This window comes from Mastomys coucha, unplaced genomic scaffold (assembly GCF_008632895.1).
Source record: "Mastomys coucha isolate ucsf_1 unplaced genomic scaffold, UCSF_Mcou_1 pScaffold6, whole genome shotgun sequence".
Classification (NCBI taxonomy): domain Eukaryota; kingdom Metazoa; phylum Chordata; class Mammalia; order Rodentia; family Muridae; genus Mastomys; species Mastomys coucha.
The window spans coordinates 53797950-53822977 of record NW_022196912.1 but is presented as its reverse complement, the minus strand read 5'-3'; the positions used below and the strand labels follow the sequence as shown (position 1 = coordinate 53822977).

At 34.9% G+C, this 25028-nt stretch overlaps 1 protein-coding gene across 6 annotated transcripts in view; it reads right to left on the bottom strand.

The window, feature by feature from the left end:
• Dgkb (diacylglycerol kinase beta) overlaps positions 1–25028 on the bottom strand; it is a 716847-nt gene that overhangs the window by 414495 nt on the left and 277324 nt on the right. For all 6 annotated transcript variants that reach the window (XM_031355722.1, XM_031355727.1, XM_031355725.1 and 3 more), the window contains 2 exons: positions 22678–22751; positions 16306–16380 (listed from right to left, as the gene is read on the bottom strand). In XM_031355722.1, the coding sequence (XP_031211582.1) occupies positions 16306–16380; positions 22678–22751 (149 nt within the window). The remainder of the gene's footprint in view (positions 1–16305; positions 16381–22677; positions 22752–25028) is intronic.

The window sequence follows — 25028 nt, the reverse complement described above, 5'->3', positions numbered from 1 at the left end:
AGTATAATGTACTCTACTTTGTCCATATACTTTATTGCTTTTAATGAGTCAATTCCCAGAGTCAATAAGAATGTCCAATTTCTTGAACCTCCTTGAGTAATAAGTACATTTGAATATTACAACCTGGCTTCAAGAGCATAAACATCAGTTTGATATTCTCTCTCTGTCTCTCTGTCTCTGTCTCAATCTTTATCTCTCTGTCTCTGTCTGTCTGTCTGTCTGTCTGTCCGTCTCTCTCTCTCTCTCTCTCTCTCTCTCTCTCTCTCTCTCTCTCTCTCTCTCTCCTTCTCCCTCCCCCTCTCCCTCTCCCTCTCCCTCTCCCTCTCTCTCTCTCTCTGTCTCTCTCTCTCTCTCTCTCTCTCTCTCTGTGTGTGTGTGTGTGGTGTATGTGTGTGTGTAATCTAATGTCTTTTTTTAGAACACAGTTAAACATTCCCATCGTTTTTTTGGTGACATGTGACCTTCATGAGCAGTACAATCTAAACCTTAAAATCTCTTTATCTAAATATCTGTTAATGTTATTTAGTAATCATTCTACTTATTATGAGTGATGTTTTTCATTTAATATTCCATTAACTGGTATTTTCAGAACTATATAAACAATATACAATTATTTTAGAAAATGCATAAAATTTGACTGAACCCACAATTCTCTTAATAAAATACATGGATATTTAACATGTAACTTTCATTCATTTCCTTGGGTATCATGATGTAGATCTTTATCCTCTATTATATATGTTGCAAATATTTTCTTCCATTCTTGCAGCATTTGATATACTAGTGTTTTGTACAATGATAAAAATATCAAGGTACTAATCTCACATTTTAGCAGGAGATCTCTGGCAACATGCATATTCTCTTGACCTTTTCCCCTCTTTAATAGCTCTTCCTCACTCACACAGCATATTTGAATACTGGGATGCTATGTGTAGGCTTCAATCCACATTCTGCCTAACTTCCTCTCCAGTACTGGTACTAATTTCCATCAATATTGTTGCTCCAGAACTTTCTATGTGTAACTGCTTCTTTTTGTATTTCTACTGATGAATGAATTTTTAATTATGTGAATTTGTTTTTCAAATCCATTCCAGCAGGCACTGGACTGGTCCATTTATGTTATTATAAAAATGCTTTTTATATGTGTTTTTTAATATTGCAAACATTTGATTCTTGTGGATTGGTAAACTTTCTTAATTTTTCTTGATTTTAGTCATTTGGTTTGCATTTTTTCAGAAACATTTTATGAAGATTCTTCTTTATTCAAATAAACATTGAATGAATATTAGCCAATAAAAGCTCAATATATCCATGATACAACTCACAGACCATATGAAACCCAAGAATAAAGAAGACCAAAGTGTGGATGCTTCAGTCCTAGTCAGAAGGAAGAAGAAAATAATCACAGGAGGTAGAGGGAAGGAGGGATGTGGAAGAGAGAGAGAGGAGGAGGGGGAAGGGTGACAGGATCAGGTATGGGAGGAGACAGGAGAGATGTAAAAAGGGTCAGGAAATTGAAAGGAGTTATGTAGCAGTGGGGGATTGGGAACTGGGAATAGTCACCAGAAAGTCCTAGATGCCAGGGACCAAAGAGTTCCCAGGAAGAAACAAGGATGGCATTGACAGAAATATCCAATAAAGGAAGAGAGTACCTGTAGAGACCATGTCCAGAGGTTAGGCATGGCAACTGGTTGAGGGATGGTGTCACCCACCCATCACAAAAATATTAACTCATAACTGATCCTGTCTATAGGAAAAAGAGTGACAAAGTGGAACAGAGACTGAAGGAAAGGCCATTCAGAGACTCCTCCACTTAGAGATCCATCCCATCTGCAGACATCAAACTCAGACACTATTGCTAATGCCAAGAAATGCTTGCTGTCAGGAATCTGGCATAGCTTTCCCCTCAAAGGCTGTACCAGAGCCGGAACAATAAAGATGCAAATGCATGCAGCAGCCACCCATCAGACTAAGCAAGGGGACCCCAATGGAGGAGTTAGGGGAAGGACTGAAGGAACTGAATGGATTAGAAACCCCACAGAAAGAAGAACAATATCAACCAACCAAAGCCCCAAAAGATCCCAAGGACTAAACCACCAACCAAAGAGTACACATTAATGGACCCATGGATCCAGGTACATATGTAACAGAGAATTAACTTATCTGACATCAATGGGAGGGAAGCCCCTTTGTCCTTTGGAGGCTCAATGACCCCAGCATAGGGTGCTGAGGCCTGAGGGGGTGGGTGGGGGAGCACCCTCCTAGATGAGGAAGGGATGGGGAGAGGTGATAGGGGGCTTGACTGGAAAGGGGGATAACACTTGAAATGTAAATAAATAAAATAAACAATAAAATAAAATATTGAAATTGTGCTTTATAATTGTTCATAACTCAGTTTTTTCCAGTTACACTTCTGTAGCAGGTCACGGCCCTCATTTATATTTCTGAAGACTTTAGATGCTAAAAGGCTTTCAAAGCATGCCAGCATAAGCAGATATCCCATGGCTGACTGTAGTGATGTCTAACTAACCAAACTCACCACTGTTCTTCTACTCCATGGTACTGTGTCATCTGTAGTTCAGGACAGGTCTCTTAAAATTGTCACCATCGGTTCTTCATCATATCCTACCCCCAAACACAAATCCCATATAACTGTCAGGCCAGTTTACCCTCTGTAAATGGATACTAAATGGATTGAAAAGTTGGCCTTTAACTAAATTTAGTAATCCACTCAATCCATGAAATTTTCTTTCAGGATTCATTTATTCCTCATTCTACTTAATTACTGAATAGGAAGCTAGAAAAATCCTTTAATCACTATTAATGTGAGCCTCCTTCTGCTTCTCATAAAAGTGGGATAGTGCCTGTTTTCCTGGCACATAAATTAAAAAGATTATACATTATACTATCAATAGATAGTCTCTCTTCCCCCTCTGTCGTGTGTGTGAGTGTGTGTGAGTGTGTGTGTGTGTGAGTGTGTGTGTGTGTGTGTGTGTGTGTGTGTGCTCATGTGTGTGTGCCTTTGTAGGTCAAGAAATACTTCTGTATTTCTCCAGCTCTGGGACCTACCATGTTGAGGCAAAGGAGTCACAAAGAAAATTTTCCAAAATTTAAAGATCAATTAGGAGAGAATTCTGCATGAAGTTGCAAACGCTGTCCAGTGAATAATTGGGAAGCATGTTCTGATCAATGAGAACAGAAGGTGCAGCTATGATACTGCATCAATCCATGATATTTTGCAAAATGGATAAGGCAAAGTCTCACATTACATCTTTCACCCAGGACAGCAGCCATGAGCACTTGCTTCCTATTCCTTCTTTCAGGGATGATGGATGAGAGAATGAGGAGTTTCTAGAGGAATGCCTTTCTGGAAAGGTTAGGGGTTTGGGCCACACTTTTCATCTATTTATCATATATATAACTGATATATATATATATATATACACATATATATTTATACACATATACAGATCTATACATATATATATATAATCTGGAGGATCAGCAGATATAATCAACTTACAAGGAAATTACCTTCATTTTTCTCTGAGATTGTTTAGGTAATTTTGTTCATTTTTTTAAAAGTTAAAAGTTCATATAGAAGTTTTAGTCATTATTTAATTATTATTGTTATAATAATTATTTAATTATTATTGTTATAATAATTATTTAATTATTATTAAATTTTCAAGTAGTCCACAATATCACTGTTTTCCTTAAAAAAAACTGCCTATGATGATTACGTTCACATTATCTTATGCTAATAAGCAAGTTCAGTATCCCCATTCCAGATGTTCTTTAGCAGCTTCAAGAGCAAACACTGAAATCCTAGTTATTTAAGAGGACTGCATTCTAGAGATTCCCTGGACAACCATCTTCCTCTAGTTAACCACACAGTATTGTATTTTAAAATGATCCTGGAAATATAGATCACTTAAGTCTTCTCAACTCAACAGAAAGTATCTGGTGAGATGGCTATGCTCACTCTCAGAAACTCACACTCCTTTGGATTAAGTTTTGAAATGGAATAGATACAGAAATTAAAAAGCTCTCATTCCTGTACAAAAGTATTTTAAAAACACACCTGGGAAATATCCTAAAAATAAAAGAAGTCTTCCAGCCACTGCACTATAATTTTAGAAGTGACAATCAGATTTCTTAAGATTTATTTTGATTTAGGTTAAGATTTATTATTTAGATACCATTGGGCATTTGGTGTTTATACCCAATGTGCATGTATTAGTGAGAAAGACACTCATACAGAAGAAATATGTGTATGCTATTAAGCACGGTATGGATTATGCATTATAAAATATTGTTCTTGTGTACTATGAGGGATTCACATACTTTGACAGCGCTAATGATTACTTTATTACATATGTTTAATTCTTTACTTTAAAGAACCATGAGACTGGAAGATTGATAATAGCATTATCACATCACCAGATGTCTTTTTTTATCTCCTTTTCTTTATAAGATGGAGAAACTTAAGAAGCTTGTATCAAAAAAATTACCAATTCAGACTTTAGCATTGCACATCATAAGTAGCATGCTTCTTTCTTATTATTGTTTTCAGAACTATATTCACAAGTACATGTCTACACTTTCATATCTTTTCTTAAAATCATGATATCACATAGCTTCATAGCTGCTTCATACGTCAGAGTGGATTTCAATTTTTTGCTATTATTCTTGTTTTGCAACTGTATTTATAGTGCACAAAATGAATTTCAGTTTCTAGGTAGGATCCTGCTCTAGCTCTGGCTGGCCTGAAACTCACTATATATAGACTAGGCTAGAACTGAATTTGTAATGAACTTCTGTTTTTAGCCTCCAAGTACTGTACATAAAGGCATCAGACAATACATTAAGCAAAAAAGCCAATTGGAAATAGCATCAGTCTTATTTACTGACATCCACGTGGCATCTACAAACACCCTCCTCTCATTAATGTCATTACTAAAGTTTCAATGTATTTACAAGTGGATGTAAGAAGTATTCAAGTCTTCTATATCTTCATTCTATAATTTGTTCAACAAAGTGGGGATACAGGAGAGGTTATTAATTTAAACATTTTTGGTTTTAGTTCATTATTCTTTGATATCTCAAAAACACTTTAATGCAAATGTGAGTTTTAGAAGTGGAGTAGAAAAGACAGAGAGAAGGATAAAGGAGAAAATGAGAAGTACACATGAATATTAACTCCTGTGAGCCTCTGGTGCTACCTCATTAAATATTAGTCTGGGCATAGGAAGTAGCTAGTAAAAAATAAGTTCTTTAAAATAGTCTTCTTAAAGGTGTGTATGATGTGTGGAAATGTTGAAGTGGTATGAAATTTCTTTAAGTCATTTTTAGTGATTAACAAGAAGCCATGGACCCCTGAGATCTCTCAAACACTGGACCACCAGCCAGGCAGAACACACCAGCTGATATGAGGCCCACAACACATATACAGCAGAGGACTGCTGGGTCTAGGTTCAATCAGAGAAGATGCACCTAACCTTCAAGAGATTGGAGGCCACAGGAAGGTTAGAGGTCTGGTGGGGTAGAGGTTTGGTGTTGGGGACATGCTTGTGGAGACAGAGGATGGAGGAGGAGGTATGGGATGTGAAACAGTTGGAGGGTGGAAAAGGAGGGGAATAAAATCTGTATTGTAAACAAGCAAACAAATAAGACAAAAGCACAAAAAATTCTTATATTAAACTATTAAAATTTTTATTAATATATGAAAATACCTTCAGAAACATCTTTTGTTAAAGCATAATTTTTTTATATTGGCTGGGAAATATTCATACGTTTGCATGAATGTGTGCCACATGCATGCACAGTACTTGTGAATGCCAGAACTACAGTTATAGACAGCTATACATCCCGTGTAGTTGCTTGAAATAAACTAAGGTTCTCTGAAAAAAAAAAAACAGTCAGTATGTATTCTTTGGTTGGTGGTTTAGACAGCAGAGGATGGCCAGGTCAGTCATCAATGGGAGGAGAGGCCCTTGGCCCTGTGAAGGTTCTATGCCTCAGTGTAGGGGAATGCCAAGGCCAGGAATTGGGAGAGGGTGGGTTGGTGAGCAGGGGGAGTGGGGAAGGAACAGGGTTTTTTGTTTGTTTGTTTGTTTGTTTGTTTTCGGTTTTGTTTTTGTTTTCAAATTTTATTTTATTTTTTTTCTCTTTTTCGGAGGGGAAACTGGGAAAGGAGATATCATATGACATGTAAATAAAGAAAATATCTAATATAAAAAAAGTCAGTATGCAATAGCTGAGCCTTCACTCCAGGCCCATAGAAGTTATTTCTTGATATGAGTTCCTCACTCTAAAACTCTATTTCAATGATTGGCTACTCGGACCCAGGTGCCCTAGAACAGTGAATCTGAACTCAAGCTCTCTTGGTTGTACCATAAGGATTTTACCTACTGAGCCATCCCCCCAGCCTAAAAATAGTTACTTTCAAAAGATATCTTAAATAGTTATAAATAAGAATGTATATTAAGGACTGAGTAACTGATATTAAATAATAATTCTAGATTATATTTGTTTGGACTCTGCTTCATTAGAATTTGTAATTAGTTATGATTTGTTTTTGTTTTGTTCACTTTCATAAAATAAAATGGGGCAATTCAATAAAACAAAGTATATAAGAGAAGGGTGCAAGATCCAGACAGACAAGAGTATCTATGATATTTTAGTCATATAATTTTTGTGTATCTGAAAGGGCAGATCCTCCTTTTCTTATTTCTACATTTTTAAACACTCATCTGCTTGGCCTTTTTATTTGGGGTGGAGGAGGACAGTGTTTCTTATGGACCTCAAGGAGTTCCTCCTGTAGGCTGGAAACATAGCTAAGTATCAAAGCAGAGAAGAAGGGTGCAAGCCCTCTCATAGGAAAGCCTGATTGTCCATCTCAGAAGAATTAGCAAAGGCCTTGAGTCTTCGTTTGTTGACAGGGAGTCTGCCTGTGAAGCTGGGGATGGATTGATTGCTTGGTATTTTCACAAGGGTTTGCTCAGTAACCAGAATTTTCCACCTGCTTTCAGGTGATAGCCCCACTGCCTGTCTCTGGTGATGGAGACTCCAGGATATTGCAGAGGCTTCTAGAGAACAAAGCTACCCAAGGGAACATTCATTTTTCTCTTTTTTTTTATTAGATATTTTCTTTATTTACATTTCAAAAGATATCCCCTTTCCTGGTTTCCCCTCCGATAAAAAACAAACAAACAAAAATACCCTATTCCTTCCCTGCTCCCCCAGCTCACCAACTCACCCTCTCCCACTTCCTGGACCAGGCATTCCCCTACACTGAAGCATACAGCCTTCACAGGACCAAGGACTTCTCCCATTGATGACAGACTAGTCCTACCTCTGCTACATATGCAGCTGGAGCCGTAAGTCCCACCATGTGTACTCTTTAGTTGGTGGTTTAGTCCCAGGGAACTCTGAGGGTACTGGTTAGTTCATATGGTTGTTCCTTTGAAAGGGCCGCAAACCCCTCAGCTCCTTGGGTCCTTTCTCTAGCTCCTTCACTGGGGACCCTGTGCTCAGTCCAATGGATGATTATGAGCCTCCACTTCTCTATTAGTCGGCACTGGCAGAGCCTCTCAAGAGACAACTGTATCAGGCTCCTTTCAGCCAGCACTTGCTGGCATCCACAATAGTGTCTGGGTTTGTTGATTTTAAATAGGAAGGATACCCAGGGGGCAGTCTCTGGATTGTGCTTCCTTCAGTCTCTGTTCCACACTGTGTCTTTTCAACTACTTCCATGGGTATTTTGTTCCCCCTTCTAAGAAGTATCAAAATATCCACACTTTGGCCTTCCTTCTTCTTGAGTTTCTTGTGGTTTGTGGATTGTATCTTGGGTAATCCAATATGCTGGGCTAATATCCATTTATCAGTGACTGCATACCATGTGTGTTCTTTTGTGATTGGGTTACCTCACTTGGGATAATATTCTCCAGATCCATCCATAGCCCTAAGAATTTCATAAATTCATTGTTTTTAATAGCTGAGTAGTGCTCCATTGTGTACATGTACCATATTTTCTGTATTCATTTTTCTGTTGATGGACATCTGGGTTCTTTCCAGCTTCTGGCTATTATAAAGAAGGCTGCTATGAACATAGTGGAGCATGTGTCCTTATTACATGTTGGAGCATTTTCTGGATATATGACCAGGAGTGGTATAGCTGGGTCCTCTGGTAGAACTATGTCCAATTTCCTGAGAAACTGTCAAACTGATTTTCAGAGTGGTTGTACCAGCTTGCAATACTACCAGCAATGAAGGAGTATTCCTCTTTTTCTACAACCTCAACAGCATCTGCTGTCACCTGGGTTTTTGATCTTAGCCATTCTGACTGGTGTGAGATGGAATCTCAGGGTTGTTTTGATTTGCATTTCCCTGATGACTAAGGATGTTGAATATTTCTTTAGGTGCTTCTCAGTCATTTGGTATTCCTCAGTTGGGATTTTTTTTTTTTTAGCTCTGTTCCCCATTTTTTCATAGGGTTATTTGATTTTTGCGAGTCTAACTTCTTTGAGTTCTTTGTATATATTGGATATTAGCCCTCTATTGAATGTAGGATTGGTAAAGATTTTTTCCCAAACTATTGGTTTTGTCCTATTGACAGTGTCCCTTGCCTTACAGAAGCTTCACAATTTTATGAGATTCCATTTGTTGATTCTTGATCTTAGAGCATAAGCCATTGGTGTTCTGCTCAGGAAATTTTCCCCTGTGCCCATGTGTTAAAGGTTCTTGCCACTCTCTCCTCTATAAGTTTCAATGTATCTGGTTTTATGTGGAGATCCTTAATCCACTTGGACTTGAGCTTTGTTAAAGGATATGAGAATGGATCGATTTGCATTCTTCTACATGCTAACTGCCAGTTGAGCCAGTACCATTTGTTGAAAATGCCATCTTTTCTTCATTGGATGGTTTTAGGTCCTTTGTCAAATATCAAGTAACCATTGTTACTTGTGGGTTCATTTCTGGGTCTTCAATTCTATTCCATTGATCTACCTGCCTGTCAATGTACCAATGCCATACAGTTTTATCATAATTGATCTGTAGTACAGCTTAAGGTCAGGAATGGTATACAATTGTCAAGACAGATACCAGGTACCAAAGTTAAATTAATATCAGATAAATGGTTTAAACTGTTCCATATTCCCTAATGAAATATAAAGTCATCAATAGTCTCCCAACCAAAAAAGCCCAGACCAGATGGGTTTAGTGCAGAGTTTTATCAGACCCTTAAAGAAGACCTAATACCAATTCTCCTCAAACTATTCTACAGAATAGAAACAGAAGGCACTCTACATAGTTCATTCTATGAAGGCTCACTTACTCTGATACCTAAACCACACAAAGACCTAACAAAGAAAGAAAACTTCAGACCAATTTCCCTTATGAATATCGATGCAAAAATACTCAATAAAATTCTTGTAAACTGAATCCAAGAACACATCAAAATGATCATCCATCATGATCATTAGGTTTCATCCCAGGGATGCAGGAATGGTTCAGTATATGGAAATCCATCAATGTAATTCACTATATAAACAAACTCAAAGAAAAAAACATATGATCATGTCATTAGATGCTGAGAAAGCATTTGACAAAATCCAACACCACTTCATGATAAAAGTCTTGGAAAGATCAGGAAAAAGTTACATACAGCAAAGAATTAGCCAACATCAAACTAAATGGAGAGAAACATGAAGCAATCCCACTAAAATTAGGGACTAGAAATGACTGCCAACTTTCTCTCTACTTATTCAATATTGTACTTGAAATCTTTCCCAGAACAATTAGACAACAAAAGAAGATCAAAGGGATAAAATTTGGAAAGGAAGAAGTCAAATTATCATGATTTACAGGTGATATGATAGTATACATAAGTGACCCCAAAAATTCCACCAGAGAGCTCTTAACCCGATAAACAACTTCAGCAAAATAGCTGGATATAAAATTAACTCAAGAAAATCAGTGGCCTTCCTCTACACAAAGGATAAATAGACTGAGATTGAAATTAGGGAAGCAACACCTTTCACAATATTCCCAAATAATATAAAATACCTTGGTGTGACTCTAACCAAGCAAGTGAAAGATCTGTATGACAAGAACTTCAAGACTCTAAAGACGGAAATTGAAGAAGATCTCAGAAGATGAAAACATCTCCTATGCTCATGGATTAGTAGGATTAATAGAGTAAAAATGGCCATCTTGCTGAAAGCAATCTACAGATTCAATGCAGTCCCCATCAAAATTCCAACTCAATACTTCACAGAGTTGGAAAGATCAATTTGCAAATTCATCTGGAAAAACAAAAAACCTAGAATAGTGAAAACTATTCTCAACAATAAAAGAATATTCATTTTTCAAGCAGGGACATGCTTTGGTTTAATTTGGTTAAAGGCAAGTGCACATTTAGAAAGACAATCTTTGCTTTAATGATTTGCCCAAGAGGGTTTTTTTTTTTGTGGTGACAATATAATAAAAAATAAATATCAAAGCAAAAAAATTAAAAAGATAAACAATTTTTCTAAATCTTTTAAGAAACGACCTTAGAAGAACTCATCTTAATTTTCCAATTAAAAAAACATACATATATATTTGTTTTCAAAGTTCAGAATTTCTAATCCTAATCAGTAACAAAAGAGAGATTTTTCTATTCAGGTCAGTTTGGTAGATCTGCACAAATGCATAGTTTCGTATTAAAGTTGTTATGGTTAATAAGTATGTCAAGGTTTTATTTGGTAGCTACCGGATTTTGAAAGGAAATAAATGTAGACATTCATAGACAAATATATAAACTTACTTCATTAGGGTCAATTAATAAAAAATACAAACAAATTTCCTGAAAATCAAATTTATCATGGGTTTTCTTCTTTTATCAGTTTGACTTTTTATTGATTATTTATTTATTTACATTTCCTTTTTATTGGATATTTTCTTTATTTACATTTCAAATGTTATCTCTTTTCCCAGTTTTCCCTCTGGAACCTCCCTGTCCAATCCCCCTTCCCTGCTTCTATGAAGAAGCTTACCTGGCAACCATTCCTCTCCTACCACACTGCTCTAGCATTCCCCTACATTGGGAATGAAGTCTCCACAGGACCAAGGGCCTCCCCTCGCATTGATGTCCCACAAGGCCATCCTCTGCTACATAAGCACTTGGAGCCATGGGTCCCTCCATATGTACTCTTTGGTAGGTTGTTTAGTCCTGAGGAGTCCGGGGAAGGTCTGATTCATTGACAATGTGGTTCGCCCTATAGGGGTACAAACCCCTTCAACTTCTTCAGTCCTTCCCCTAATTCCTGCATTGCAGTTCCCATGCTCAGTCCCTTTGTTGGCTGCATGCATCCACATCTGTACTGGTCAGGCTCTGGCAGAGCCTCTCATGGGACAACTGTTCCAGGTTTTCAATAGTATGTTAATGCTGTAACTATACAATGAAGATTATGGCTGTAGTATAGAAGCTTCAGTAAATGAAGGCACTAATGTTTATTAAACATCATTGGTTTACAAATATATAAGAAATCTATATATTTTCCTTAGGAAATGACTCTAAAAACTTTAACATCTGTACCCATTCACTTATTTAGCATACATTTCTGGATTATAACTTTATGCTGGAAAGATACAATTCTTGTCTTCAAATATTTTATTGGATTTACTAAAGACAGACAAAAGTTCTAAATAACTGAGGTTTTTAAAGAATAGTTAAGGTACATTACTTAGAGATGAAACACTTACTAGAAGTGAACATATCAGAATTGAATGCTGAAGTTTAGAAATTAAGAGGTAAAATGGTTAACAGGTTATATTATAAGACTAAGGGTTAGCCAGGCAGTGGTGGCACATGTCTTTGAACCCAGCACTTGGGAAGCAGTGGCAGGTGGATTTCTGAGTTCGAGGCCAGAACTGGTCTACAGAGTGAGTTCCCAGACAGCCAGGGCTACACAGAGAAGCCCTGTCTTGAAAAACCAAAAAAAAAAAAAAAAAAAAAAAAAAAAAAAAAAAAAAAAAAAAAAAAAAAAAAAAAAAAAAGACTAAGTGTTTAAGAAATGAATACACACTAAAAAGGAGAAAGAGTAAATTAAGATACTCAGATTAATTAATTGAGTGAAAGTCTAGAAATACTGGAATGTTGATGACCAAATGATCAGAAAATGACTGAATTATTTGTGCATGTATAAGTTCAAATGATGCACACAACCTAATAAACTCACCATTATTTTAATTAATAGATGATTACCTGCTTGTTTTATATGAGTACCAAGTTTGTAGACAGTTCAAAAATTCACAATACTTTTAAATCTACATTACTCTCAATTTAATAAGAATAATGTTTTTGCCAAGATGACCTGCTCTACCAAAATCTGATTTCAGTTTCTCACCATAGAAACCAATGGTATCATTAATGCAAATGCTTTTTACAGAATTTATGATATAACACTGTAAATATCCAGTGATTTACCTACATTTAAATGAATTTCCAGACATTGTAGATAATAGATTTAAATCATTTGATAGTAAGAATTTGATAGTAAGAATTTCTTTCATTCAATAAAAACTGTCTATTCTTGAACTTTTTGAAATTCTTCTGTCATTGTGCGTTCATTGCCTTCAAACTATTCCCAGCCCATCAGTACTCCATTAAAACCGCAGAAAAAAACTTTTAGTGGGAAGTCATATTTGATCAACAGGAAAACTTCATTCACAGAATGATATAAGAAGGATCTTTCTTCATTTGTTTTGAGATTATGCTATAATGTGGAATTACTCCCTTCTCTTTTGTCCGTCTTAAGCCTCCCATATATACCTCTTCATTCTCTTTTAAGTATATGTACATATGCACACACACACACACACACACACACACACACACACACACACATGCATGCACACTCCTAAACGTGGTATGTTTAATCCATACAATGTTACTTGTAAGTATGTTTTCAGATCTGACCATTTGTATAGCCTCTCCCATGGAAGACGTACTTCTCTCATTTTCAGCATTCTTTTGTTTTAACTCTACGAAGAGTTGAGGTCGTCTGGTCTATCTCCCAATTACTTCAGCATATCTATTGTTTTTGTCTTAGTCAGTCCATGTTTAGGCAAACATGATGGTGATATTCTATGGGTATGGCTTTTGAGATGACCAGGAGACATAATCTTGAGTAACGCTCCCTGCCCCCACAATACTCTGCCTCTGTAATCTGTGTAACAACCTCTTGGCTTCAAGTTACTTTGATCTCTGCACAGTCACAGATTTTTCCTTTGAAAACTTAAGCACAAATGAGTCTTGGATTTGCCTGAGTCATTATCTTTCATCATAAGAATGAAACACAATGAATAGAGTTAGCGATGTGTGCTTGTTACTGTGCTGTGTGTGTATGTATATGTGTGTATACATATGTGCGTACAAGATTTGTGTTTATATATTTACTTGTGTGGATATGTCTGTTAGAATATTTTCTTTATTGTTAGAGTGTTTTTGATGTCTGGATAAATAACAATCTACAAACAAAGATATATAGCTTTCTAACTACTCTCCAATGATTTAACTGTCTAAATAATAAAAGTTCAGTGTTTTCAACATTTTTTGCAACCTGATTCACATAATGACTGAAATCTGGAAGACTTCAAGTAAGGAAACTCATGTATAAGGTAAATAAGTTGGTGCTATTCACTACAGTAGTATATTCCATATTTCTTACCTTTATTGATCTATAAATCTTTAACTTGGATCTAAATATTTTGAAGTGAAGTAGAGCTCTTCCAGCATCCAAGGCCAAGCCAGATGTGCCTATATGTTTAATAGTAGAAGAGCTACAACACCTCCTGCTATAAAGTAAGTACTTTATAGTTACTTGCATGAAGAAGTGGAGTTAACAAATCACATTTACATTGGGAAATAACAGATTTTTTTTTAATTTCCTGGACAGTTGTAGTAAAGTTGAGTTGAATTTCAGTACACATTTTGTGAGTTTTATGAGGCACTTTGTGATATGACAGCATCACCTCTGACCTGATTCTATAACAAGAGACATATGTAAGAGTCATAATCTCTGATTAAAGAGAGGTTTTATTTAAATAAAAGTATGGTAGGAAGTTTGTTACATGAGATGATATTTTAAATTAAGAAAACAACAAAATATGTAGGATCTGTTACATAAATTCTAAGTTGTTAGTAGGAAAATGTCTCAAGGATTCACTTGCAGAAACATGTCTTATATATGATAATGTGAGTGTATAGACTATTGTTATATTTTAAAACATTATCTGTCTTATATTTAGTCCTAGTACATAAAACAAAAAAATCTACAAAATACATTACTAAAGATAAATCATATATTTAATTATGATGAGCATTATACAAAGAATTTCCCTGTGGGATAAAAGGAGTGTGGTGAAGAGGGAGATTGATGTTATCAATGCATGTGACAAACAGTTATGAATTGTCACAATGAAGCCTAGAATTATGCATAACTACTATAGTATTAGAATTTTCACAATGTATACGTAGTAAAGAAATAATATTTTCATGTTGAGGTTTCATTCAGCATAGGATTAGTTATTAAAAAATAAATGTATGATTAGAAAAAAGAGAAAAAGCTATAAACTGAAATCACAAAGAACAAATTTGAACAATTCTTAATGAGTATATTAATATTTATGTGATGATATATTTAAATAAACATTAATATGAGAAAAGGAAAGAATCCATGTTTCTTGTAAGCACAGAAAAAGTCTACATGAGAAAAGGTCATATAAATATATATAGTTAATATATATTATACATAGGTTATTATATATATCTTATATATTTTTGTTATATATAATATATTAATATATTATTACATATTGTAAAAAATAATATATTATGTGTATAACATATAATATTTAATATATATAGGTAAACATATATAGTTATATGGATAGTTATACATATATGTATGTATAACATTCAGTTATATATTACTATCTATACAACTGTATATAACTACACAGTTATATAGAGTTTTATATTCATATATATGTGTGTGTGTATGTGTCCACATTCCACTCCTGAGCATAGAGTTTAAGAATACCATATTCCACAAGACAGAAATTTTCACAGCTATATTTATTGCTCCTTTATTCACAGGAGACAGGAAATAACACAATGTAATATAAACCTTAGAGCAAGCCTACCACCAAGAGCAACAAGAAACCTCTCAGTACTTGGAAATCTGTTCTGGATGACAAGCAGAACTCTAGACTACTATAGTTCTGGGAGATTATGCTAACTGTGTTTTATTAACATGATTTCACATATATTATCATGGTATAATTTTTTTTTCATTTTTAAGAGAACAAACTACTTGAGTATTTAGTTCCTAGTTCTTGGGAAGCCACCAACAGGACTTATTTTAATCTCTATTTTGCTCTCTTTTGAAATAACAGGGAGCACAAAAGCTTAGTCAGCTTCTCTCTGCTTTATGTGGTCTAATGTTTACTGCCTTGCTGCTGCAGAGGAAAGTGGTCACTGCAAGAGGATGACATTAATAACTTAATGAGGCCAAATTAATGATAATTTAGTTCAATCTATATTTATGAAATCAAAAGTACATGCTTCATGTTGAAAATATAATTTTATCCCTCTATGCCTTATCTATTACTAACAAACTAGGTTATAAGAGAGTGGTATTCATTGGATTCTGCAGATAATAAATGAGAAAATTATGTTATTATTTCTAGGCTTTGTTATTTTGTTTCTTTTTTTAGTCTGCAAAAAAATCTATACTTAATATTAAACAAGTAAAAGGCAACAGTTCTTCTAACAAGACTTAGTTGCTTTTCTTCCTGTTCCATTGTATATGAATTTGTGTGTGATCCTGAGTGTGTGACTATGTGTGTGAATGTGTGTGACTGTGTGTGTGTGTGAAAGTATATGTGTCAGTGAATATATATATGTGAGTTTGTGTGTGGATGTTTGAGGGTTTGTGTATGTATGTGTGTCAGTGAATGTATGTGAGAGTGTGAGTTTGTGTGTATATTAATATATGAGTGTATCTGTGTGAGTGTGTATTTCTCCTTTTTAGTAGTGCAGTAGTGATTACAATATTTAGAACAAACATCAACCTGAAGTGCGTTGCTAGCTGTTTTGAAGAACATCTGCCCCTCTTATATAGTTGTCATTATTTTTTTTTCCACATGTTGATTTCTGATGAAGTTACATAATATTCCTGGACACATCACACTTGTTACTTGATTACTAACTATTAAGAAGTCAATGAGAATGAAGTAATCATCATACTTACTTACCCTGGCATTGGGCCATTTCCAGAAAGACTGTAAACCTGACGAGGATTTAGGAGATACTGGAATTTTCTGTAAATTCTATAAATGGGATAAATATGAAATGCAGAGAATTTACTTTAAAAACAACAATAATTCCAAAAAATTATATACATCACTGTCACAAGTAGTTTTGTACTTAAAGACATTTTATGAATTCATCCTTACTAACATCAGATTTATAACTGCTCAAAGAACTAATGGTCTTCTAAAGAAAGGAGACAGAAATTTAACAATGATATCTCTACAAGATAATACATTTTGGAAGTTAGAAATAATGCTTACATTGCCATAATGCAGCAACTGCTAGCCTTCCATAAACCTTATTTAGAAATTATAATTTAAATAAATACTTAAATATATTTCAGTGTAAAATTATTAAAATTTTTCTTAATAGATAGTTATGAATATATGCTTCTCTCCACAGATATCAATAGTGTTATTGGACATAACTATGATAAGAATTATTCCACATGTGAAGTAGGATTATTTTATTATGGTGTACGTTTGTCTCAGTAATGAGAGTAGACATTTGTACATGAACATTTTCAGCTCACAAAGCTGTTAAATTGTTCCAATAGGTCAATTTTAAATGTTTTACTTTCTGAAAGAAATCAATCCATTACCCTATCCCCAAATCTGCAAACCCTCCATTCTTTTTCCATAATTTATTATAAAGTGTCTGAGAAAAGATTTTAGAGTCATCCTCTGTCACTTTGCTTTCCATGAACAGAAAGGCAACTACCTTCACTATGAACCTACAGCCCATCTCTGAACTCTCTTCTTAGACTACATCATTGGTGAGATGCTCCTGGCTGACAACATGACCTTTCACGAATCCACTTTCTACTTCATTCCTCTGGAGAACGTCTATTTATGTCCCATCCAATACATGAGTGCTTTTCTTGAGACTTCACATTTTTCACATATATTTCCTTCTTGGAACTTTCATAGCAACTATATTTTAAAACTTTCTATGTTAACATTCTTTAGGTGGTTTTTGCAAAATGTGTGTTGACATGATCCCACCTCCCCCATCATTAAATCTTATATCATTTAGCCTAGTGGTAAATGGTGCTAGTGGATTTTGGACATGTCCAGTAGGACCATCATTGGTTGTTACAGGAAACTTTGTGTGCATACATAATCCTGTGCCATTTTTCAATTTATTCAACATATCAAAGTTAAAAATGCAAAAAAATCCACACAACAACAATAAAGAAAGAGTAAATGTCTATATGGAATCCTACTGTGAAAGAAACCACTCACAGAAAGCGGTTCATGTTCTGACCAGATCTCTTCTTGTTTTATTAGACAAATTGTCTATTCTTTGGAAGTTTTATACATGTGTTTAATGAAACATAATCATCTTTATCTATATATCTGTTTCTATTAATTTCTATTTGTCATTTATATGTTGCCTGAGACCATTAAAAGTAAATTTAAGTGACTGTGAGAGCTTGTTTGGAGTTTCTAACAGAGTTGCTTAGTTAGCTACTTGTTCTTGACTAAAGACCAGTTCTCCTTGGTCAGGTAAGGTTTTCCCCTTATCTGTGAGCACAGCCTCAGAAGGAATGAACTTGGATGGTAAGGGGAGCAGAGGACCCCTCTTAGTCAGCCAGATAAGCTGAATCAGCCCTCATTGTCAATACGATGATCTCTGGACTGTGCATCCCCCTCCTCCATCAGGTTTTCTTATCTACTGTAAACATACCCATTAACTCCATTTTGTACTACACTTCTGTATGTGTCCATGGGAACATCTACCGAATTATGTGCAACATATCTATCATCACAGCCTCAAAAGAATGATGGCCCCTGCACAGCAGCTATGAGCTAACCAAAAATACTCAATTAGGAGTAGGTCTCATGAGTTCTTCCATCATTAATGAGAAAATTTTGGATGCCTTGTTTTTCTCAGATCCCCTACTTATAGATAAGCACAGCTACTTTGAGTTTATGAAAGAAATGTATAATGTTCAGAAGACAGCATTTCCCAGCATTCTTTACATGTATAAGGAGTCTCCCCATTGCTTACTATCTCTAACTCAGCTAATTTGGTTGATAAGGAGGGTGTCCCTTTTTTCTGTACTACTACATATTCTCTCCTACTTAGGCTGTGCCAAAAATGAGAGAAGTAAGCCTGGCAAAGGAAGTGTGGTCTCCAGTTAAGGCTATTGTAGTAGCTATACTCCCAGTCAGCATCACTAAACCATCTCTCAAGTTCCCTTAATTTAACTTTTTAATAATCAAGGTCAACTTTATAAATAAGGAAGACACAAATATATTCATAAGATCACTCAAAGCATCTTGGTCCTCATCACTCTCTTATGACTTCAAAGTACTTCTATGTGACTTGCTTTTAATAAAGTATATATTTAACAATTGGGAACACGTTATTTAGCTAGGGGTCACTATAAATGGTTTAGATTATCTTAAATTAAGAATGGAGAAATGTAATCTCCTTAAAATCATATTCTATACTTTTCTATTAAGTTTTATCCTTACTCTTCAAAATGGAGTTGACTTTTATCTAATACTTTGTGGACAGTTTATATTTTGTCTTTAAGATATTCATTTATTTGCTTTCATTTTCTCTGTCTGGGGAGCATGTCCAAAATCTTTTACTAATGGTAACATATTGAAACATTGTCCTTTAGCAATGTCATATTTTGTGGTTGAGACTTTGATCTGCTTTGAGTTAATGGTTATAACGCCTGAGAGTGAATAAGCTGGTTTGAGTCTTCTGCATCTGGATGCGGAGTTTTCCCATGACAGCTTATAGGAAAGGGTGTCCATTCTGCAATGCACATTCTTGCATTCTGCTCAAAGAGCTGGCTCTGCAGGAAGAAATTTACTTCTAAACTGTTTATTCTGTTCTATTTTGTTATGTATGTCCAGGCAAATACAGAATGTATAATTCCTCTAGGTTTTATCCTTAGATATTTTGTTGTACTTGAGTCTCTATCTCTTTCTCTTAATTTCTAGATTTGAGATAACATAAATTTTAGGATTTTTATCATTCTATTAAGAATATCCTTGGTATCTTCTTTGGGATTACATTGAGTGTATAGATACAAGTAGATGATTTATACATTGTGCAAGCATTAATCGTCCCAACCAATGAATATGGGAAGCCATTCTATGTTTCATGTTGTCTAGAGATCTTTAATCAAGGTTTTATAAATCTCATCAAAGAAATTTTGTCTTTTGGATTTAAAATGCTTTAATAACTTTTTAAACTTTTGTAGCTATGATAAATTGTTGGTTATTGAGGTCAGTCACTAAAAAGCCTAGATTAACTTAAAAAAAACCTCACACTATGCAGCCTAGATCAACCTCCTGCTGTTAAGTGAGGAACATAGGAACATAGGCTTGCACCACAACAGCTAGTTGAGCTTGCTTTCTTGCTTTCTGCTTAACATAATGTTAAGCAGATGTAGTGACATCACCAAGGTTTTGTTTTGACCTGTATTCTTCCTTATTGCTGACTGTGTATATTTAGATTTTTGATTGCATCCTTTGGTTGTCTATGATATCATAAATTTGTTTTTATTAATGTGGATGTCCTATTCTTTATCCTTACATTATTGTTCTGTATAGATTTCCATAAGTATGTCCAGTCATGATGTGTAGGCATCTTTGTCTTAGGTTAGACCTTGGAGAGGATGCTCAGTTTTCCCACACTTCTTAAAATACCCTTAATGAGTTTTTCACAAATTATAATATGCTATGCACAGGTTTATTTCTTCTATATTACATTTCTTCAGTATCTTATCATTAAGAGTGTTAAATCTTCTGCATTTATTAACATGATCATGTGAATAAAATTTTGGGTTTTTTTAATTTTTAATTAGATATTTTCTTTACTTACATTTCAACTGATATCTCCTCTCCAGGTTACCCCTCTGAAAAAATATCAAAAACAAAAACAAAAACAAAAACCCTTTTCCTCCCCCACCCCTGCTCTCCCACTTCCTGGCCCTGGCATTCCCCTACACTGGGGCATGGAACCTTCACAGGACCAAGGGACTCTCCTCCCACTGATGACTGACTAGGCCATTCTCTGCTATACATATGCTGCTGGAGCCATGAGTCCCACCATGTGTGCTCTTTGGTTGATGGTTTAGTCTCTGGGAGCTCTGAGGGTACTAGTTAGTTCATATTGTTGTTCATCCTAAGGAGCTGCAAACCCTTCAGCTCCTTGGGTCCTTTTCCTAGCTCCTTCATTGGGGACCCTATGCTCAGACCAATGGATGGTTGTGAGTCTCTACTTCTGTATTAGTCGGGTACTGTCAGAGCCTCTCAGGAGACAGCTATATCAGGCTTCTGTCAGCCAGCACTTGCTGAGAGTGGATAAAATTTTCTCCATCATGGGAAACAGCTAATACATGGAATGGGAGAAAATATTTGCAAAATATGCAACTTGTTTTATATCAGCATTGATAAGAAATTAAAAATTGGAAAAATTCTGATTAAATTAAAAAAAATACCTAAATGGACATTCTCAAAAGAAGACTTACAAATGATTGGTTGGATATATAAAAAACAAAACAAATCAAACATGATATGTTTTTATATTTTTATGAAAAAGAGTAGAGACATCGTCCAAGTCTTAAAGAGTGAACTGCTGTTTGATCCACTAATGGATATGTATCTATATTATTAAAATAATGTGTGAGAGAATCAACTCTACCCCATGACAGTATGTCTCACAACAGCCAAGAACTGGAAGCAATCAACATGTCTTCTAACTTATGAGAAGATAAAGTGTAATCTTTACCATGTGGTAAAGATTCACTGTGAGAAACATTTAGCCATGAACAAAACAGAAGCCTGTCATATTGTAACCCCATGGATAGACCTAGAGATCATTATGTTAAGTGCAATGAGCTATGCAGAAATAGATATGTACAGCAAGATCACACTTGTGGAATTTAAACAAGCTGATCTCAAAGGCAAGAGTACATTGTAAGTTATAAAATGCTGTAATAATTATAGAGAGGTAACAGGTGTGGGAAGATTGACAAATAGGCAAAAAATAACAATTACATAGCAGCAAAATGTCCTGCTGTGCTATTGCTTTGTTAAGTAGCAAAAGATAATTTACCTTTAAAAAAACAGAGATTTCAGTTTTCACCACAAAGAAATGAAAACATTTGAGAAGATAGATATTTTCATTTGATTATACATTAAACAATGTGTACATTGTAAAATGTATAAATGCATAAATGTAAAAAATACCACAAGACAACCTATTAATATTTACCATTTTCATGCTTTTATAATCTCTAAAGAAATTTAACTACAAAGGTAGATGTAACATATGAAGCTTGTTGTAAAAAGTAATTTACCATTATTATTTAATTTCTATTTTCATGAGCAAGGCAATTGACCTCTCTAAGGAAATATCATAGAAATTTAAAGTTTTCAGTTATTTTGTTAGTTTGTCAGGCTAAAACATAAGTATATGATGTGAAAAGTAGGAGTTTATAACATTTTATTGAAAGAAAAGCTGAGATTCATTTAATTAAAGTAATTCACAAGTTAAATGACAGCAGAAAAATTATCTTCCAAAACTCCAGGGTTGGGTTAAAAATTTTCCTAATTAGTTGTAAACAATGTATCTTGATCTACAGTCACATCTTTGCTTTTCCCCCTTTGTACCTATAACATTAAGAACAACATCTCAGCAACATTAAAGCAGGTGTAGCTGATTTCATAACTCTGGTCTGTACTAGAACACAACTTTTCAATGGTTTACTTTTCATATTTATGTATTTTCATAATATGACTTCATCATTAACTTATTACAAAAGTAAAATTTTGTATTATCAATTAGAATAAACACTGAGATTCCTGACAATGTAGCTTGCTTTATTTTTATTCACATTAGATATTTTGTATTTTATCAAGAATCACAGTATCATGAAATAAAAAGTAGGCAGAAAATTATCTTAATATATTTTAGTTATATGTTACACATAAATTCTGTTCCTTGGTAATGGCTATCATTCACCTAGAGCAAACCTGTTGGTCACTTAGAAAACCAATATCCATTCAACATTGTTTATGAAGCTGTGTCATATGTCAAGCTCTTTATTAAAGGGTAACTGTTATGGATAGGGTAGAGAAAATCTAGATACATAAACTCTAATAGTTACAAAGAATTATAAAAGGCCATTATATGAAACTTTCAAGTATAAAGAGAAGAGATTCCCACCAGTTTGTTACACACAGGTGGTAGCTAGGTTGAAAACTACTGTTGTGTAAAGCATGACACAGTTTAACTCTTCACTTTTTTGATACAGGAAAAGGATATAACTTTTAAAAGCATACCTTTCTCCTTGCTTCCCACCACTTTTAGGGTTGACAAAAACTAGAAGTGGATGTGTGCCAGGAACAGGAGTGATCTAGAAGGAAATATGGAGAAATTATTAGGATGGGGCATACGTAGAGGACACCTGCTGGCTCTCATCATTCACAAGTGAACCTTTCTTTAAAGTGTTATCTGTGGCCACCAGGAAAAGAATATCAAACAATAATGGGCAAGAGACAGAAAAAAAGAAAAACAAACAAACAAACAACAACAACAAAAAGAAAGAAAAGCTACAGTTTTGGAACATTCTGTAAACAAGTAACAATAAATCAGTTTCAGGGAAACAAAGAAATATGTTGCATATAAAGAAACTTCTTTGTAAGGAGTTTCCCTTACAGAGCTGATTGCATGCCCTTGATGAAATCCATCTCCTTTTGTGGACCACTCTCAGACCATGTGTTACAATTCACTCTGTCTTGCCTCAGAGCATCTTTTTCTTCTTTTGTAAACAGAGTTGCAGTGAGCCATGCCTATTTGCTAAGCAGAAGTTCACTGACTATTGGTTTCACTATGCTCTCTGTGTAAATAGAGTGGATAGTGCTCCTGACTTCTGATTGTGTGGACTATCTTCATCACTATCCATTTCAAGGTAGATCAAGAAGACAAAATGCCTTCCTGGTGGAACTGGAATTTAGTAATAAGTATATACTCACTCCACAAGCACAAAGTCAAATTTACACTCTAGATAAATGGATAGGAAGAAAAATAATACAGGTTTTGTGCTGGTGCTGATGATAACATGAGATTATTGTTTTAGGTAGGGTAGCAAAGAAATCCTGTATCTGATAGATATTCAATCAATAAATGTATGCCGGGTAAGAACATCATTATTCAAAGAATATTGATATGACAAAATAGATCACAGAATAGAACACAAAACTATTTTAGCAAAAACGTATGAAACCAACAGGACCAATTAAATGCTAAGATGGGAAGCAGCTTCAAGTTAATCTTTATGTGGTGTTACTTTTCCCATAGAGACGATCCTTAAATATTTAATGTGACAATTGAAAGCAATCATTTCATTACAGTGTGCCCTTTCTTGCTGTCTGTTTTAATGATATCAGTTTAAATATTCTTTCCTCCAAATCTTAACTGAAATGGCATCTTTCTAATGAGTTTGTACAAGAAAGAAAAGTTAAAATCTTCACACTGGCTAAATGAGAAGGATGAATGAGATAGTCTTCATTTTTTCTCCTGCAGCCAAACTAATTCTGAAGTCAGTAACTGTATCCGTCTTTGTTTTACTTTTTCTAATAAAGCAAATGGTGGTTCTTCTATCCTAATTCTCTTCTAACTTATTGGGGGCAGGAGAGGTGGAAGATCTGTAGTTACTTTTTGTTCCTTCCTGCAACAGATGTGCTCAGTTGATGTGAATAACGTGTACACTCTTCTATAACCTTAGTACTGATGATGGCTTGAAAGAGCTGTCTGTTTTTCCTATCAAAATCTAAAATGAGATATGAAAAACACTCTTTTCTTAGAATTAGCATACAAACTCCTTTACATTACTTGTATTGCAAAACTGGAACTCTAAATTTATCCTCTGCAAAATAACATGATAACATATGTACATTTTATTTTATGTTTCATATTATTTGTTTATTTTTAAGCTTGATTTAAATTGCTATTCATTGGTTTCAGATATAAGAATCTCAAAGTAAGTTTGTGTATGTGTATATGTATGCATATGTATGTATGCATATTTGTATATAAGTAGGTATTAGCATATGTGTGTGCATGTATGTGCAAGTGTACATATCTGTGTATATTTATGTATATTTATCTATATATGTGTGTTATATATCTTCTTCATATGAGTTACATATCTTCTTCAAATACTTCCCTACATTATGCTTGAGACAAATTCTCTCCCTGTTTGTAGTTGACTTTTAACATCTGTGGTCGACTCTTATGGAAGGGCTGGGAGAGGATTGAAGGCCATGAAGGGAACAGGAACTCTACAGGAAGATTGACAGTCAACTACCTTGGACTCTTGGGAGCTCTCAGAGACTGGACCACCAATAAAAGAACATATACAGGCTGGACTGAAGCTCCTAGCACATATATAGCAAATTTGCAGATTAGTGTCCATATGGGTCCTTCAACAACTAGAGCATGGGCTGTCAGTAAATTGTGGTCTCTCTGTGGAATCTGTTCCCAAACAGGGCTGCTTATTCTGGGCTCAGTGGGAGAGGATGCACATAACTCTGAAGAGACCTAATGAGCCTGGATGGGAGGAATATGCTCAGAGGAGAAAGGGTGGGGAGATAGGGCTTCTGACTCTGTGAGAGGAGGACTGTAGAGCAGC